The sequence below is a fragment of the Plectropomus leopardus genome, chromosome 13 (genome assembly GCF_026936395.1).
Source record: "Plectropomus leopardus strain MGB_pleo_1.0 chromosome 13, ASM2693639v1, whole genome shotgun sequence".
In the NCBI taxonomy this organism is placed as follows: Eukaryota; Metazoa; Chordata; class Actinopteri; order Perciformes; family Serranidae; genus Plectropomus; species Plectropomus leopardus.
Window position 1 is genome coordinate 8,007,639 of NC_142188.1, and position 13,279 is coordinate 8,020,917.

The 13,279-nt window shown below is 40.5% G+C and overlaps 2 protein-coding genes across 2 annotated transcripts; both read right to left on the reverse strand.

Annotated features, from left to right (window-relative positions):
• Positions 1 to 3,033: 3,033 nt before the first annotated feature.
• cgasa (cyclic GMP-AMP synthase a) lies at positions 3,034 to 5,726 on the reverse strand. Its single transcript, XM_042502745.2, has 5 exons — positions 4,743 to 5,726; positions 4,390 to 4,603; positions 3,933 to 4,190; positions 3,691 to 3,790; positions 3,034 to 3,575 (listed from the first exon to the last, which is right to left on the reverse strand). Exons 1-5 carry the CDS (start codon positions 5,568 to 5,570, stop codon positions 3,245 to 3,247), a joined length of 1,731 nt encoding a protein of 576 aa, XP_042358679.1. The 5' UTR covers positions 5,571 to 5,726; the 3' UTR covers positions 3,034 to 3,244.
• Positions 5,727 to 5,876: 150 nt separating this feature from the next.
• eef1a1a (eukaryotic translation elongation factor 1 alpha 1a) lies at positions 5,877 to 11,882 on the reverse strand. The gene is made up of 8 exons (XM_042502746.2): positions 11,728 to 11,882; positions 10,219 to 10,402; positions 9,685 to 9,864; positions 9,033 to 9,329; positions 7,732 to 7,882; positions 7,344 to 7,600; positions 6,836 to 7,070; positions 5,877 to 6,707 (listed from the first exon to the last, which is right to left on the reverse strand). Exons 2-8 carry the CDS (start codon positions 10,360 to 10,362, stop codon positions 6,583 to 6,585), a joined length of 1,389 nt encoding a protein of 462 aa, XP_042358680.1. The 5' UTR covers positions 10,363 to 10,402; positions 11,728 to 11,882; the 3' UTR covers positions 5,877 to 6,582.
• Between the last annotated feature and the right edge of the window lie 1,397 nt (positions 11,883 to 13,279).

The following is a 13,279-nucleotide window of genomic DNA, read 5'->3' on the forward strand; positions in this document are numbered from 1 at the left end:
ATGGTGTTATTAGCTATTTTTGCAACATTCTATACTATGGCATGTTTATGCATGCTATTTAATGTGTTTTTCAGGTGTTTTCAGTCACTTTTGGGACGGGTCATTTTTTGACTTTTTTGCCATACTATAGCCTTGCTTTTTGGGTCATTTTTTCAACATGCCAAATTATGTGTTTTTTAGGTTTTTTTGCAACATTCTATGCTATGGTATGTTTCTGCGCGCTATTTAATGTGTTTTTCAGGTGTTTTCAGCTGTTTTTGGGACGGCTCATTTTTCGACTTTTTCGCCATACTATAGCCTTGCTTTTTGGGTCAATTTTTCAACATGCCATATTATGGTGTTTTTGGCTGTTTTTGCAGCATTCTATAGTATGGCACGTTTCAGTACGCTATTTAATATGTTTTTCAGGTGTTTGCAGCTGTTTTTGGGACGGGTCATTTTTTGACTTTTTCGCCATACTATAGCCTTGCTTTTTGGGTCATTTTTTTCAACATGCCAAATTATGGTGGTTATGGCTGTTTTTGCAACATTCTATCTTATGGCATGACTCAGCACGCTACTTAATATGTATTTCAGCTGTTTTCAGCTATTTTTGGGACGGGTCATTTTTTGACTTTTTCGCCATACTATAGCCTTGCTTTTTGGGTCATTTTTTCAACATGCCAAATGATGTGTTTTTTAGGTTTTTTTTGAAACATTCTATACTATGGCATGTTTTTGCGCGCTATTTAATGTGTTTTTCAGGTGTTTTCAGCTGTTTTTGGGACGGGTCATTTTTCGACTTTTTCGCCATACTATAGCCTTGATTTTTGGGTCATTTTTTCAACATGCCAAATTATGTGTTTTTTAGGTTTTTTTGCAACATTCTATGCTATGGTATGTTTCTGCGCGCTATTTAATGTGTTTTTCAGGTGTTTTCAGCTGTTTTTGGGACGGGTCATTTTTCGACTTTTTCGCCATACTATAGCCTTGCTTTTTGGGTCAATTTTTCAACATGCCATATTATGGTGTTTTTGGCTGTTTTTGCAACACTTGGTGCTATGGCATGTTTCTGCACGCTATTTATTGTGTTTTTCAGGTGTTTTCACTTGTTTTTGGGACGGGTCATTTTTTGACTATTTTGCCATACTATAGCCTTGCTTTTTTGGTCATTTTTTCAACATGCCATATTATGGTGTTTTTGGCTGTTTTTGCAACATTCTATGCTATAGCATGTTTCTGCACGCTATTTAATTTATTTTTCAGGTGTTTTCAGCTGTTTTTGGGACAGGTCATTTTTCGACTTTTTCGCCATACTATAGCCTTGCTTTTTGGGTCATTTTTTCAACATGCCAAATTATGGTGTTTTTAAGGTTTTTTTGCAACATTCTATGCTATGGTGTGTTTCTGCACGCTATTTAATGTATTTTTCAGGTGTTTTCAGCTGTTTTTGGATTGGTCATTTTTTTAACTTTTTTGCCATACTATAGCCTTGCTTTTTGGGTCATTTTTTTCAACATGCCAAATTATGGTGGTTATGGCTGTTTTTGCAACATTCTATCTTATGGCATGACTCAGCACGCTACTTAATATGTATTTCAGCTGTTTTCAGCTATTTTTGGGACGGGTCATTTTTTGACTTTTTCGCCATACTATAGCCTTGCTTTTTGGGTCATTTTTTCAACATGCCATATTATGGTGTTTTTGGCTGTTTTTGCAACATTCTTTGCTATAGCATGTTTCTGCACGCTATTTAATTTATTTTTCAGGTGTTTTCAGCTGTTTTTGGGACAGGTCATTTTTTTACTTTTTACCATACTATAGCCTTGCTTTTTGGGTCATTTTTTCAACATGCCAAATTATGTGTTTTTAAGGTTTTTTTGCAACATTCTATGCTATGGTATGTTTCTGCATGCTATTTAATGTGTTTTTCAGGTGTTTTCAGCTGTTTTTGGGACGGGTCATTTTTTGACTTTTTTGCCATACTATAGCCTTGCTTTTTGGGTCATTTTTTCAACATGCCAAATTATGTGTTTTTTAGGTTTTTTTGCAACATTCTATGCTATGGTATGTTTCTGCGCGCTATTTAATGTGTTTTTCAGGTGTTTTCAGCTGTTTTTGGGACGGCTCATTTTTCGACTTTTTCGCCATACTATAGCCTTGCTTTTTGGGTCAATTTTTCAACATGCCATATTATGGTGTTTTTGGCTGTTTTTGCAGCATTCTATAGTATGGCACGTTTCAGTACGCTATTTAATATGTTTTTCAGGTGTTTGCAGCTGTTTTTGGGACGGGTCATTTTTTGACTTTTTCGCCATACTATAGCCTTGCTTTTTGGGTCATTTTTTTCAACATGCCAAATTATGGTGGTTATGGCTGTTTTTGCAACATTCTATCTTATGGCATGACTCAGCACGCTACTTAATATGTATTTCAGCTGTTTTCAGCTATTTTTGGGACGGGTCATTTTTTGACTTTTTCGCCATACTATAGCCTTGCTTTTTGGGTCATTTTTTCAACATACCATATTATGGTGTTTTTGACTGTTTTTGCAACACCCTGTGCTATGGCATGTTTCTGCATGCTATTTAATGTGTTTTTCAGGTGTTTTCAGATGTTTTTGGAACCAGTCATTTTTTGATTTAAAAAAAAAATCAAAAAAGTCAAAAAATGACCCGTCCGAACGTGACGTTTGTGGGTCGGTTTGACAACATACTATACGATTTCGTGGCATTTTTTAGGACATACTGTTTTATGATAATTTGATGCCATTTTGGGTTGTTTTTGACGAGATGAGACTTTTTCATGTAATACTATAGTCTTACATTTTATGATATTTTTAAGGCAAAGTATACCACATCTTTTTAATGATATTTTCATGGTCAAATTTTCTTTCTTTTTTTTTTTATTCTGGCCACATTGCACTATGACTTTATTTTATGATATTTCTATGCTATACTATACTATGATGTTTTTTATGCCTTTTTCATGTGTCCTTTTTTCTTTTTTCTTTGACATACACGTTCCAATAATAATGTAACAAGGTAAATAACATAGGTTAAAATGTGAAATATTTTATTAAAGAACAGTTTTAGATCAAAAATAAATTTGGTAAACAATTAAATTGGTACAAATAAACTGTGTTACATAAATGCCTCTTTGAATACATTAAATTACCCTGAGTTTTCTGGCAGTTTGTTTGTTTTTTTTCTATGGGGCTGGAATATCTATAAGCCAAACACTTCATGTTTGGTGTGAAGTTGTCCTATTGAAAAATAGGAAAGCCATTTTCACGTTGCTCTTTGAGACAATGAGCCAGACTTCTGCACTTGTTCTGGTTTAGATTGGAGAGCAGGTTCTGAGTTGGGATGAAGAAGTTGTGGAGTGCACCTTTTTCCAAATGGGCTTCAAAGTCCTTCAGGAGTAGCTCAAAACAGTGCCGCAGATCTGAAGTCTTCCAGTCACTGTCTTTAGTTCTAGAGCAGCAGGCATGTAAGAGCGTGGTCTTAGCGTGGTAGGAGCAGAACTTGTCAAATGAAGAGTCCTTTTCCTTCAGCAGACTAAGAAGGTGCTTTAGGAGCTTCAAACATTCCTTCCTGTATGTTATGTGAAAAGTACAGACATATCAATTCTTTGTACCTCTAGTTTCTATGTGAAAATCTATATAATTTTATACTTAAACTTCAGGAATAAGTCTGTTAAAATCTTTACCTGCAGCAGCGCTCTCCGGCTTTCTCACAGCATGTCTTCTCCGATCCATGATTCTTGAGTATCGCCTTCTCAACATGAGAGAATGAAATCCGCCAAACATCTGCGTGTTAATAGAGGAAAAAATACTCAGTGAGAGGGCAAACTTGATGCTTCGTTTTTTCTTGTCTTCATTTATGAAAACAGTTCATTTGAAAGCCCCCCAACAATGTATATGTAACACGAAGAGAGGCAAAGTTTCTTACCCTTGGCGAGGACCCCGTCATCTTCCACTGTGCCACTGCCTTCATATTTAGGGACAAGATAATATGGCATTCGCTTGTATTCCTGCTTCACTTTCGCTCCCAGCCAGTGATCTATTTTAATGCCATCTTTGGTGAAAGGTGGCCAGCTTGATTTAACCACGATACTGAGAACAACATCCAGTGAAATGGTGATAGATTTTACTTTCGTGGTCAGCGTCACTGCAGGGCAGCCTTTTTTCTTTTTTGTCACCTCCCAGTCTGAAAGAAAAAAGAAGAAAAAATCTAAATGTTGTGTGTATGTCACTACACATTTCTTTTTGTGAATCTTTTTCACTAAACATTAGTTTGTCAATAGTGCATGATCTAGTTCAATCATAGAGAAGGGCATTTTGTTTCTGCTAGCCCATACTGCATTTATTTAACCCGACAATTAAAAAGTGCTAATTTTGCTACTCACCTTTAAATTGCTTGACACACGTCTTCACCTCTTTTCTGAACTCCTTGAGCATTTCACTGGCGGATAAAATGTCATTCTCTTCAAAGACTTTCAGAGGGTTCTTGCCACGTTTTAACTGCACACTGTAGAAGGCTCCATCTTGTCGAAATGGATTAATGTTCACTCGGTCAACAGGCATGGCCAGCATGACATCAAATTCATCAGGATTGGAAATCTGTACACACAAAAACATCACAGTGTAATACAACACAAATTACACATTCTTGTTCTAGACATTGTACCAACAGTGGGTACATTTCTCTAATGTAAAAACCACGAACACTTTCCACAAGAGATGGACTAAAGTGACTCACCTTTAGATTTTCATAGTAACTCCCAGTATTTAGTGGCTCGTTTACTTCTTTAAAGCACTGAGTTTTCTCTTTCAAATGCCTAATAATATTTTTTACTATTTCATTGATGACTTGTGATGCATCTGATCTGTCGATCCTTTTAATCTTCAAATCTTCCAGAGTTGTGTGGAGGATCAAGTCCACTGCAGCTTTGTCTTCATGCCTGTCTGCCTTCTTGGTGTCCTTAAGTGCCCTTGGCTGCGTCCTCGTTGTCTCCCCTGGGATTTTTTCTGTTGCTTTAGCTTTGCCAGCACAGGTTTTTGCCATAGTAGTTTTTATAGAAACCTTCGTGGTGTCTTTTGGTGCATCTGGCTGCACCTTTGTCGTCTCCTCTGAAAGTTGTTCTGGAGATTTGGCCTTCCCACCACATTTTGCTGCTTTTAGAGCCTTTGGAGAATCCTTTGTAGTGTCCTTTGGTGTCTTTGGCTTTGTCTTTGTTATCTCCTCAGCAGTTTGGTTTGTCGTTTTGGCCTTATCAGCACAGGTTTTGGCTTTCCTACCTTGCATAGGAGCCTTTGTGGCTTCTGTAGGTGTCCTTTGTTGCTTTATCTCCTCGGTGGGCTTGTCTTTTTGAATCTTTTGAATCGACAGCTTCTCCTCAGTGTGGCTTTTCTTTTTCTGTGCCCCTGGTTTCTGTTCCTTTGTGGTGCCATTTTGCTCCCCCTTTTTGACTTCCTTCCCCTGACATCCGGGCAAAGTTGCTTGATTCATTTCCGCTAGTTTAGTTTTACATTTGGCACCCTTAGTGTCTGGACTAGCTGCCTTACGTGGTCTTCCTCTGCCAGTCATGATGGTTCACTGAAAGGAATGAAACTGCTCTGTCAGGGTTAAGCTCAAAGAGTTTCCGGCAAGTCTATGAGAATACGCCCCTTAACGCGCCTTTTAAGGCATTCCGGTAAATAATGTGTTTTTCTGATTGTCTTACATTAAGTCAAAATCAAATTCCTATACCAATGGCTCCATCTTGTGGGCGAGAGTGTGTACTGTAAGAATGCCCAGATTTTGTTGGACATCTAGTATGGGAAAGTTCAAGGTATTTGTGATGACTTCTTTGTGGTGCACTCAGAAAAAAAAACTGAAGACCACAGCTCAACATTTGGTTGAAACATGTTTAATGTTGCAAAAAGGCTCATGCCATCTTACAGTAAGGTGCAGTAGCTTATGCCAATTTAAGCTCCAGTGCAAGTGCAAAGTTAGCAAAACGCCAATCAAAGTGCTTTAAGAATCAAGAGGTGGTCGACTCAGAGTCCCTTGCAAAGGACAAAGTTGGACCTTTTGTTTTAAGTGCTTTTTAAAGCTTAAACACAACAAATCACTAAGTTCAACTAATCTACTACTCGGAAGAACATAGTTTTAACATCTCACCATGGGCTCCTACAGAGCACCATGTAGCTGCAAACAAACACTAAAAGCAAGACAACACGTACCATGTAAAGAGACCAGTACCTGCACTCCAGAGAGCTAGAGCGGTGATACATTGCAGTACCTCTAATTGTTCAATGTTATAATATCAACATCACAGAAAAGTATTGCCAAGAACCAAATCAACAGTGCACATTTAAAACTATCTGTCTGATATTACACTGTACGTTATGGTAATCTAATCACTGAAATGGAGTCAGGAGTGCCGCCTCAAGGATTTAAGATCTGAATGTTTTTCTTTCCTTCGAATGCTTTTGCGATGCATTGTGATGATTAACCAGTCTTTGATTATTAAGCTGAAGCAGCCAATTGTAGGATGGAGGTGTATGACCGATGTCCTGCCCTGGGAGACCTTGGGGTCGGCAGAGTAGCACAACATTCATTTGTTCCTCTGGGCCTTCTGGGCGGACTTAGTAACTTTACCAGTGGTGGAGACCTTCTTCTCCACACCCTTAATGACACCGACGGCCACAGTCTGCCGCATGTCACGCACCGCAAAACGACCTGGAAGGCGAAGAGCAGGAAAGATAATTATCTTCGGGAGTACTTCTAGCTTGACTTGCCCTGGAATCATAAGACCTTTTATGGTTGTAAAACATGTTGGGAATTTCAAAAAATCCGGTTGAACTTACCAAGTGGTGGGTACTCAGAGAAGCTCTCTACACACATCGGCTTGCCAGGAATCATATCCACAATGGCAGCATCTCCAGACTTGAGGGATTTGGGGTTGTCCTCCAGCTTCTTGCCAGAGCGGCGGTCGATCTTTTCCTTGAGCTCTGCAAACTTGCAGGCGATGTGAGCAGTGTGACAGTCCAGCACAGGAGCATAGCCAGCACTGATCTGGCCCGGGTGATTCAGGATGATCACCTACGAAGCAAAGAAAGAACAGGAACGACCTATTAATAGAAAGATTATTGCCTTCATGTCAAAGAAGTTCACTACAAAGACTCAGACTGTTGGGTTGTTTGGTGATTATTGCTGTGGTCGTCTTGTTTCGACAAACTTGCAGTGTGACGATCCAAACTCAAAATAGATTTTCTAACAAATATTTCTCAAAACTACGAACAGTTCTCAGTTAAAAGAGCTGATTTGATCATGCTCGTGTTTAATTTCTAGGATTAGATCCTTTGCAAAGTCCACCTGAGCAGTGAAGTTGGCAGCTTCCTGCGGCGGGTCATTCTTGCTATCCCCCGCCACATTGCCACGGCGAATGTCCTTGACCGACACGTTCTTGACGTTGAAGCCCACGTTGTCGCCAGGGAGGGCCTCAGTCAGCGCCTCGTGGTGCATCTCCACAGACTTTACCTCAGTTGTCACATTGACCGGGGCAAAGGTTACCACCATGCCAGGCTTTAGCAGTCCGGTTTCGACGCGGCCTACAGGAACTGTTCCAATACCTGAGAGGATTTTCAGCAGAGAGAACATTAATCTAGTTCAGACCTACAGTAGATTGATTTGAATATTCTTGCTGACCAAGAGCTATGGTCGAGACTCTATTTCGTGACAATGCTCTCAGTGCGCTACATGCCTCCTATCTTGTAGACATCCTGCAGGGGCAGACGTAGAGGTTTGTCTGTTGGACGGGTCGGAGGCTGGATGGCATCCAAAGCCTCCAATAGTGTGGTCCCTGATGCATTGCCGTCTTTTCTATTGATCTTCCAACCCTTAAACCATGTCATCTGGGGACAGGATGATAAGGTACTTTATTATACACATTACATAATTATTGTCAGTTAAGAGATTTTAAGATAATGATAATAGTAGAAGAGAACAACCAATTGGATTGTCATGTTTTACTCTCAGTGCATTTTTAGTGACTCATCATTACCAAAAAGCTCATTTTTGTAACAGAAGAAACTTTTTAAATAAAAAAGGACAAAATGTTACTCTTAAAAAGCGCTTGCTCTTTGAGACCTGGAGTGGCATCACTTTTTTGTGCTGCTTTCTGATGCCCTCTACAAGTATTTAAACTTTTGAACCCTAATCAAATTGGTATTATTTCTTTCAAAAACATTGGGGGAAAAAGCCAATGAGCAACTTCGTAAAAAAGAAAAAAAAAAGTTCCGGAAATTGCAGGAAATTTGTAGATTTAGGATAAAAAAAGGCTGGGGAAAAAAAAACAGTTGGGGGGAAAAACTATATTTGTAATTCACATATTTACATATTTAAAATCACATTATAGAATTATAATTTTTTAAGCACTTTTTTCAAGTCTTGTTTGCCTTGGGTTTCTTTACTGTCTTTATCTTTATTTTTTCTATTTAGTTATTTATTTACAATTTTTATCAAATTTTCTTGTACTATTTTTTTCTACTTTCTAGCAAATTTTCTTTGGTTGCTCATTGCCTTTTTTAAAAAAATTTATTTAAGAAATCAAGCCAATTTCTCAGATTTCAAAAGGTTAAATACACTTAGATGTGTGCTGCTACAACTCCGCCTGTTCTGGTTTGACCAGTAGCTCATGGTTGCTAATGTTAGCAACCAACCAAGCTAGATGTTGCTGTGCAACCAACATACAGAGTCAGTCTTCTGATATTATGGCTCTTTTCCATCTGTGCTGCTGCCACAGTGGTCCCTGTTGAACAATTGTTACATGGAGCTGCTTTAAATATGTAGCATGAGTGCACTTGTATGCCAGTTACAATGGAAAGGGTTACTCAAACTCTTTTTCTGGTTTAATTATTTCAGTCGGACTGACAGCAGCTGGTTAGCCTCTGAGCTACAGTTTACCATCCTTGGCACCAGCTATACAAATAAGTATTCAAATTCAAGGCTGCATACATCTAATTACTTGCAGCATTTGCATACTGGTCTATGCGCTCTACTCACATTGGGGCTGGGCTCCAGCATGTTGTCTCCATTCCAGCCTGAAATGGGCACAAAGGCAACGGTGTCCGGATTGTAGCCGATCTTCTTGATGTAGGTGCTCACTTCCTTCACGATTTCCTCGTAACGCTTCTGGCTGTAGTTCGGCTCGGTGGAGTCCATCTTGTTGATGCCCACGATGAGCTGCTTAACTCCCAGAGTGTAGGCCAGGAGGGCGTGCTCACGGGTCTGTCCGTTCTTGGAAATTCCAGCCTCGAACTCTCCCACGCCGGCCGCCACGATCAGCACAGCACAATCTGCCTAAAGATGCAGAAGACAAAACATTAGTGTTATTGGTGCAGCTTTGACCGATGAACTGAATTTCAGGATTCAGTTAATTGTGTTAATTGTGTAATTTTAGTCAAATAAGTCAAGATGTCCTACACAATTAAAAGTAACAAAATAGGCAAAACATTTCTTTGATATCAATTCTAGGATTGATTTCTCCAAATCTTTGGGTTATCGGGTGCTTTTAATAATGACTTTTCTAGAAATTTGTCAGATTATTTACAGAGGAACAAGTCCCTATTGGTGAGCAACTGCTCAAAGGACCCTACAACTGCAGCACACAGCATGTAAAGCACAGAACGGCTGAGCATCCTCTCGTGTTACAAACCTGGGAGGTCCCAGTGATCATGTTCTTGATGAAGTCCCTGTGACCAGGGGCATCGATGATGGTCACGTAGTACTTGCTGGTTTCAAACTTCCACAGCGAGATGTCGATGGTGATGCCACGCTCCCTTTCGGCCTTCAGCTTGTCCAGCACCCAGGCGTACTTGAACGACCCCTTCCCCATCTGAAAAACAAGTAATGGTGAATGGACTTTTCTAGTCGTTTGACCACTCAAAGTGTTGTCACACCACGTCTATTTATCAGTCTACTTGCTACCATACAAGGTGCCACCTGCTGCTCAGTTTTAAACATTCAGACACTGATGCAAATGGCCATCAGGAGCAATTTGGGGTTCAGAATCTTGCAGAAGGATACTTTGGATCAAACCACCATCTTTTCGATCAGCGGACGAACCTTTTTACCAGTAATAGATAGTAATTTGTGCATAGTTGGGATTTCATTTTATGGTCAAAGGGGTGACAGTTTCTGATCCCGGGAAAAGACATAAATTGATTCGAGGAGGCCTTTTTCTCCTCACCTCAGCAGCTTCCTTCTCAAACTTCTCGATGGTCCTCTTGTCGATGCCCCCACACTTGTAGATGAGGTGGCCCGTGGTGGTGGACTTGCCAGAATCCACATGGCCGATCACAACAATGTTGATGTGGAGTTTCTCCTTTCCCATGGTGACTGGAGCTGGTAGAAGTCACGAGGCAGTCTGTCGGCTAAAACCAGTGTTATATTACAGTTAGTACAGTGCACAGGTGGCTCGCAGGGCAGGAAACAAGAACCTTTCATGCTCTAGTTCATGTGATTGACAGATTTGAGAGGGTTTTTTTGTGGGAGAAGAGAAGTATTCTTTAAAGGTGGAAAAAAAACGTGAAAGTTTGTTACTGCTAGAGAGGCTGTGGCTGTGGTGTTTGGTAATTGAACACTGCCGGATTGAATGGGCTTTGCAAGATCACACAGCCGCAGATTGAGCAAATGCATTGCAGCGTGAGGGATAAAAACACTAGTAGAGAGCTAATGCGTCCCCAAGTGACTGGCGCAGGAAGAAATTGAAGTGCTGCAGACTGCCCGCTCAGTCCTGCATATGCGAAACTGAGGTTAATGACAATGACTTCCCTCGACTGGCAATGGATGTTTGCTTAAACAGAGTGTCTCAGAAGATTAGGAATGGTATCAATGGCAACTGAAACTGCGCCAAGTCACAAAACCCCCTCCGCCCCTCCTACTCCGTATTCGTCCATCCATCCACACCCCTGCTCTCCTCTTTCACATCCAGCCTGCTCTCCTGTCCTCGCTCCCTTGCTCTGCTGTACTCATAAAAACAAAGCTCTGATATTTCGCAGCACCGTCCTCTTTTCAGGACAACCTCATTCTAAGCCAGAATCCACCATTTTGTCCACTGATAGTGTAGCAGCCATTTCTCAGACACTGCAGTGCTCTGCACACAGGTTAATGCAGGGGAGTAAACATTAACTCTGCAGAGATGTTATGCTGATAACCTTGACTATCAGAATTGACACATGGATTGCAAAGTCTTCTAAATAATCCTTGTGGGGATTTATTTGATCCGAATCTGGTTTGCAGCAGGCAGAGAGGACACAGGCTTTAATACAACTGTAACATGAATCCCCACATGATCTTAGCCAGACAGGTGAACTCAGGGCTAAGACAGATAATATTTACATGCGCGCATTTAACTCATTCCTCTTGTGTAACGTCACAACTGCCGCAGTGCGCTTTAAAGTAAAAAAAATACGATAAATCAGCAGAAAATGCGTGAAAATCAGCACATAAACTGCGTAACATTTAAAGTCTGAAGGATTTAAGGGAAATGTCAACCCTCCGCCATGTTTTATCATCTGCCCGCTCACTGACGCCTGGATGCGTATTAAGTACCAGCCGCCTGCCCTCTTTCCTGCATCACAACAATATTCCCAAAACACTGCCTGGAGACGCAGCAAAAGAAAACGCGCATTTATTTCCACGATAGCATCAAAAACAAACACCCCCGCCATGCATAATGTCGTGTACTGTGTCGTACCTGAGAGCTGGCCGGTGTCAGTTTGGGTGCAGGACCGGAGAAGCTGAGGAGAGACGCTGATCCGGTTATAGCGCACAGGACAGGCGGGGGGGAGTGTTGCGTAATTGCGCGCGCCCGTCGCTGCACAGCATCACAACGAGGGACCGGGGGACGTTACCGAGTTTATCAAAGGACACTGCTATCCGCCATGCATCCATTGTCGGACTTGACCCCGTATGGATATGCTGTATTCTGTTTCCTCACAAAAAGCACAACAATACGAAACCTTAAATTTGTCTAATTTTACCGCGTAAACACTTAAAACGACGCATATAGTCAAAAAGGAGGCACATTTGGAAAAGAGACGAGAAACTGCGATTTGTTCTCAGTACATTTGTGTGCCCTTGTAAACCTTGTTTTTAAATTAATAATTTGTGGCTTTAAATGGAGGTTAACAAAGAGTAGACAGATGTAATTACCCTTAACCCTTTGCAACTTGAGCAAATTAGCGTGATTTCATTCAAAGACAAAGAAAAAGGCAATGAGGCTCTCAACAAGAAACCCAAAATAAGTAAAAGGTTAAAAGAAAATTATCCGAGAAATTGCAAAAATAGAAAGAAAACAGTTCACCTTTGACAACTTTCCTGCATTTTGCATGACATTTCTTGCCAAATTGCTGTTTTTTCTTTGTTTTCGAAAGAAATCAAACCAATTTGCTAATGTTTCAGGGGTATAAATGCTTGTAAAAAATGTCTGAATGCAGCACAATAAAACTGGTTTCAAAGGACTGAGAGGCGTGCTTTTGTTTGTTTGCAGGCTCATATCTGCAAGAACTGACGTTGTAGAAAATAATTCAAGTGGAAAATCGCACCATGAACTGCTGAGACAAATCTAATAACTGAAGCGGGTCAGTAGAGAGATACTAGATACCGTGACTGGAAAATTTTGTCTATATTTATCTGTGTTTCAGGGATGGTTTGGGCTGTGTGAGGTCAGTTGGGGAGCAAACGAAAGGAGCAGCATTTGTCACGCGCAGCAGGTGCAGCGCTCACCTTTCCAGACGCTCCCTAGTTGGATTAAACTTAACCCCGAATCCCTTGACTTCTCTGCAGTGCGTCTGTCTGCAGGTCTGTCTGCTAATTATCACAAGAGGCAAACACTAAGGAAGAATAATCTCTAGGTAAACATACAGTGCTTATGAAATGATGCTGTCATGTTCTGAAAGGGTCTTTTCTAATCGTAAATGTCTGAATCTATTGGCTTCTGTAGATCTTTTGAGCAACATGTATGTCAAAATGCATTATCGAGTATTTCTAAAAATAGCATTTGGTAAGATCATGTTGTTCCCTGTTCAGCCCATATGGGAATATTTGTGTTTGTAGTTATGACTCAGCCAGAGCAGAGTTGGATTAATGTGTGTGCTGTAGGTGAGTCTGTTTCCAAAAGAGTGACGATCTGCATAAAATGCTCGCTTTGTTGTGTGTAAAGGGAGTGAGATTTAACAACTATTATCTTACTATTTTTGCTCTTATCTCTGTTTTTGGCTATTTTGCAGTTTGTGTCACTGGCTGTT